The 5,483-nt window shown below is 36.3% G+C and overlaps 1 protein-coding gene across 1 annotated transcript; it reads right to left on the bottom strand.

Annotated features, from left to right (window-relative positions):
• Window positions 1-1,336: 1,336 nt before the first annotated feature.
• Window positions 1,337-5,033, bottom strand: LOC149541844 (protein NRT1/ PTR FAMILY 5.10-like). Its single transcript, XM_089796928.1, has 4 exons — window positions 4,925-5,033; window positions 4,284-4,501; window positions 2,935-3,503; window positions 1,337-2,188 (listed from the first exon to the last, which is right to left on the bottom strand). The coding sequence occupies exons 1-4, from the start codon at window positions 5,028-5,030 to the stop codon at window positions 1,339-1,341; spliced, it is 1,743 nt and encodes a 580-aa protein (XP_089653054.1). The 5' UTR covers window positions 5,031-5,033; the 3' UTR covers window positions 1,337-1,338.
• Window positions 5,034-5,483: the final 450 nt, after the last annotated feature.

Raw genomic sequence — 5,483 nt, 5'->3', positions numbered from 1 at the left:
GTTGAAGTGGCCTTTCATATGAATTCATCATTATGATCCCTTCTTGGGATTCTGTACCCTTCTAGTAGAGCATTTAGCTCTTCTATCAGGTCCCCTCCAACCATAGCATTATGTTGCAGCTCGACCTCTTTCCATTTCCTCCCTGGGCAAATGAAAGCAACAACCATTCCTCCCCCTTGCTCCTGAAGGTGGTTCTGAAGAGACCCAAACTTCATTTTTGTTAAAGGTTTATTCGTAAGCCACAGATCCTCCCAGAAATTAATCTGATTACCATTTCCCACTAGCCACCTAACATCTTCTTTCAAAAGGTTCAGTTCTTCACAATATTTCCCCAAATCTTAGATCCAATAGGGAGATCATTTCTCTAGGTGTAGTGAGAGAACTTCAGATTCCCAAGGTACTTTGCTTTATTGTTACTCAACAATGTATTAGGGAGAGATAACCATACAAATTAAGTTTATTATTGATTTTCAGAAGTTGACATTTTAGAGTACAATTGATATGGTGGGAACAAGGTGCTGTATAATCTTTATGATGGAATTAATGGTGTCAACCAATAGAATTATCAGCTTTTTATGTGGCAGTGTTGGGTTATAAATGTGGAAAGCACCTTCTAATAATAACAAATTACAACCCTAGGGGGCAAGGGTGGAATTTGACAGCTACCCTACCTTGTCATGATTTTTTTAATGATGGGTAACTTCTTTTAATACCTTTCATTTTATCTTATGAGAAAATAAATTGGGTGTCAATTATTTTAGTTTTAAAAAAGTTTAACAAATCTTTTTAAATTTAAATTTAAGTATTTCATAAATTAGAAAGCAATAAATATAAATTAGTACCGTACAAAAAGTCCTTATGAATTTGTAGTTTTAAATTAGTAATATTTCAAATATTTCAAATAAAATAAGCACATTTCTAAATTCATATTTTCAAATTAATATAAATAATTAAGAAATAATATAAAAATAAGTATATTACATACTAATATTGTAAATGGCTAAAGCTAAGTTTTTAAAATTTATTCTATAGATTTTAAATTATTATGAATAAAAAAAGAAACATATATTAAAAATAAAAACACATAAATATTTCTTCTAAAAACATATATATAATAAAAGCACATTATGTATATTATTAAGTAAAATCAATAAATTTAACCATCCAAAAGTGCTAAAAGGGAAAATTCCAGGCATGCTAGGGGGACTAGTTTTCCCTCGCTTCCACTAAAATGGACCACTGGACAGATAGCGGAGACACCGTCTTGGTTAAAAGATAGAACCGATAGAGTATTACTTTAAAAACAGAGTCATTACTTGTATGACATTATGCTAGTTTCTAGTTAGAATTTTCTGTGCCAGAAGGTACAGCCCTTTTGTACTTGTAGCAGCTGGCTAAGGTCATGAACACGCCCAAGTTGAGTAGACTCAGAGCAGCTAAAAGCCAATAAAAGTAATCTAAATGAGCTTTATTCAAGTTGTTTGCAAACCAGCATTGCTCCTGCTTTCTACAAGTAACCTTCTCAATGACCAAAATGAGGACACTGCTCAAGAAACTACCAACTCCTATAACACACAAACAGACAGCAACACCCAAGCTTTTCATTGTGTCTGGCATCTGATCATAAAAGTATTCTTGCATTCCTACCACTGTAAACACATCAGCCATGCCAAAGAGCACATATTGTGGAAGTAGCCAAAAAACACTGATTGGGATTGTTGCACAGGGCATGTCTACGAGTCCATTATCCTTTGCTGCCTTGAGCCTTTTAATTTCTATCCCTGCAGCAACAATCATTGAAATGACAGAAATAAACATACCAGTGCCTATCCTTTGGAGCAATGTTATTCCCCTCTCATTCCCTGATAATCTTTTCGCAATTGGAACAAAGAGGCGGTCATAGACGGGGATCAACACCATGATAGGTATACCAATAAAAAATTGCATACTTGCAGAAGGGATCACAAAATCTCGACCTATTTTTCTGTCCATTGTGTTACCCTGTTTTGTGAAGAATGTGGAGGACTGTGCAAAGACAACGCCATACATCAAACATGCCATCCAAATAGGTAACATGCCTAGAAGAAGTTTTACTTCTTCAACCTGTTGGACTGTGCAAAGCCTCCAATTGCGTGTTGCTTTGCACTCAATGTCTAATTCATCTTCAATTGTTGCTTTGTCAAGAAACCTGAAATGCAACAAGAGGACAATCATGGAAAATAAATCTCCGGTATATAGGGCTAAAAACAAACTCAAATGAGAACTACAAGAATTTGAATTAGCTTATTCCCAAATACTATGTACTGAACTAGAATTTGAACAAGCATTGTACTCAAATACTATTACTAAAACCGAATTTTGACTAGCATTATTCCCAAATGCCATTACTAAACTAGAATCTGAGCTAGCATTATTCTCAATTACTAATAGTGAACTAGAATTTGAAATAGCCAAATAGTGTTGCTGTCTACACCGAGTTCCTTCAGCATAGATGAGAGACCCAGATTTTCTATTTTTTAATGCATGGGGTGTCCCTGCGACCTAGCCCAGCAACGATCGACGGCTGATGCGAGCTAGGGTGAGACTAGTTCTCCATGGGTGAGATCAGCTGCCCGCAAAATGTCTCACATCTTAAACCTGGGAGAGATTTGAACCGGAGACTATGAGAACCTAACCACAACCTCAAGCCAACTCATCTATCTGTGGGGGCTTAGAGGCCAAGAAATTGCACCAAACATCTCTTACGTTTGGACTGTAGAAACTTTGGGGACATCTTGAAATTCCCTTCAGCCTCATCAGTAAACCATTGTTAATTCCCCAGTTTGAAAACACAAAACAATCTCTATTGCAATCATTTCAGCCTGAACTCAAAGGTAGCATTGTGCTTAAATATATGGCACTAGTGATAGGGCAAAAGTACCATGGAGTGCTTACCTGAACTTGTTTGTTTTCAAGAGTTGTCTTCTCGACTCTGTCCTGAAAATCTCTACCTCTTGAATAGAAGCTAATTGATTTTGTTCTCGGAAAGGAATAGGAACATTCCGCTTGAAGAATGCTGCAAAAAACACATGGATGACTCTAGTGAGAGAGCTTCCACTAGGCAGCTTGTTTCTGTAAAACCTAGTCCCACACAAGAACACAAGAAGCACCATTGCCATGGTAACAGCAGGCATGCCGAATCCCACACCCCATCCAACATTATCTTGTATGTACGTGAGCACAGTGAGACCTGCAAGGATTCCCAAGCAAATACCAAAATAGCACCAGTTAAAGAATGAACTTTTGTGCTGCTTCTCTTCTGGGTCCTCCTCATCAAACTGGTCAGCACCAAAGGCCTGTAGGCATGGCTTGTGACCCCCTTGTCCCAAAGCAACCAAGTATATTGAGAAGTAAAAGAACCCAATCTTGAAATGTGAGGCTGTGGAGCAAGACTTGGAATTATAACTGCATGATGTGGATTGGAGGCTCTGGAGAGAGGCTGATAGAGTTACCAAGATTAGCCCCTGTCACATTCCATTATATCACATGTTACTTGGATACAACAACTTTGGTTAAAATACAGGAAAATGAAAATGTATGCAGCTATTTTGAAAGCAATTGGACGTCTAATTCAATTTCCACTTTCCCCACATTTGCACGAACTCAAGAGTACGATTTTCAGTTTCTTTATTCACAAGAACTCCCAGGATATGCGTCCTTGACTCCTTGGCCAAAAGACCAAACTGAGGTCTTCAGCAAGGTAGCCATTTTCCTTGATATACATTCACATGTGCTTCGCTTGTTATTGATTCATACATCCAGCAAATATGGGTTCTTAATCCAAATGGCAGCAGACTACTAGTGTTTATTATGTGTCCTATCTTGCATGAATGCGCAGCATGGGTTCAGTGCTCTGTTACTCTATGTTTAATTGTTCAGGTGACAATGTCTTCTAATGAACCTTTATGCAATCTTCTCTGTCTTCAATATGAGCGTCTTAGTAACCAGCATATATATGGTAGAAAACAGCCAAAATCAACAATTCATACTCCTGATTAAGTTAGTTCCAGTAATTGTAATGATAGTAAATTTCTTGTCGGTTTGTTGCGTCCTAAATTCTAATGAGCCGAGGTGTTAGTATCATCCTCACCTGTAATACATAATATAGCTCCACCTTTTGCCTTCAAAAAAAAAACTTCCATTCAATACAGTGATCATACTGGTTGAGGAATTTGTTCCAAACCATTATACTCATCAATAATTATACAAAGTAAAAGGATTTTGTTAAGGAAAAGAATACTGACAAGCAAATGGACGAGTGAAGCAAAAATGATTGTCCAGTACCGACCCAAAAATGAATCTGCAACAAAAGCTCCCAAAAAAGACAACATGGAAGCTACCCCTGACCATATGTTCACATTGCTTGCAGCGCTGGCAGTGCTTTCATTCAAAACACTTGTGAGATAAGTTATCAAATTGAAAGCTAGGCCAGCATATGCAAACCGCTCCGCAATCTCCACCCCTGCGAGTAACAAATGAATGAAATGGTCGAAATCAAGATTAACAGCTGTGAATAGATTGATTTCATCAAAAGAACAGAAAAAAAGTGTAGACCAAGTTGATAGAACAATCTACATTCCCTGAATATAAAATGACAACAAATGAGAGGTAATTAGGAAGGGTTCTTGCTAATCGTGTTCTATCCCCTCCCATTTGCTGACTTTTTGAGACAAATCAAAGTGAATACCAGAGTTGTTTTTCCTTCAAACCACAAAAAAAAAACAGCTAAAATATGGGAGAAGAGAGGGCACAAGTCAGTGTAAATTGTAAATTAACTACTGTAATCAATGTGATTCAAAACACTGATGATATCAAGTTTTTAGGAAACATTTCAATTTTGTAAAAGCTCGAAAATACATATAAAATAGGATATATTCATACACACCAATTATGAAAAGGGATGCCTTGAATTTTCCGGTTTGAGCTCTGATAACAGGGTGGCCATGGAAATCCACTGATCCATCTCCAACAAATGACCGAAGCTCCTCCATTGCCTCTGATCAGTCCCTAAATGAAGATGGCATGTCTTCCTTTTCCCACTTAAGAATGGGTGTTTCTTTGGGAGGGAATTGAATTGAAGATATTCTATTGAAAAATCTCTTATTTATTATCCTTATATGGAAAGTTGAGTGCACATCATAATTCAATTCTTTTTAGGTGGTACGACAATTTCCCAAGTATTGCTCTTGTTTTTAGCATCAATTTTGGAATAGAAGATTTGGTGTTTGAGGTCCACCCTCTCATATGTTTGCACTTAAATATATATTTCCTTAATTTTTAAAAAATAATATTTTTTATAAGTTTCTTTTTATATTATTTGAGATTAAATTTTAGAAATACGTGTATTAGTCTTCAAAATTATTCTAGTTCATGTTTTATGAATTGTTACTACATTTGATAATTATTAATAATATTAAGTGCATTATTAATACAAATATAGATAT

This window comes from Cupressus sempervirens, chromosome 8, assembly GCF_028749045.1.
Source record: "Cupressus sempervirens isolate cs-2001-9-10 chromosome 8, ASM2874904v1, whole genome shotgun sequence".
In the NCBI taxonomy this organism is placed as follows: Eukaryota; Viridiplantae; Streptophyta; class Pinopsida; order Cupressales; family Cupressaceae; genus Cupressus; species Cupressus sempervirens.
Note: the sequence above shows the minus strand (reverse complement) of the source record. Positions and strands in the feature narration are given on the sequence as shown.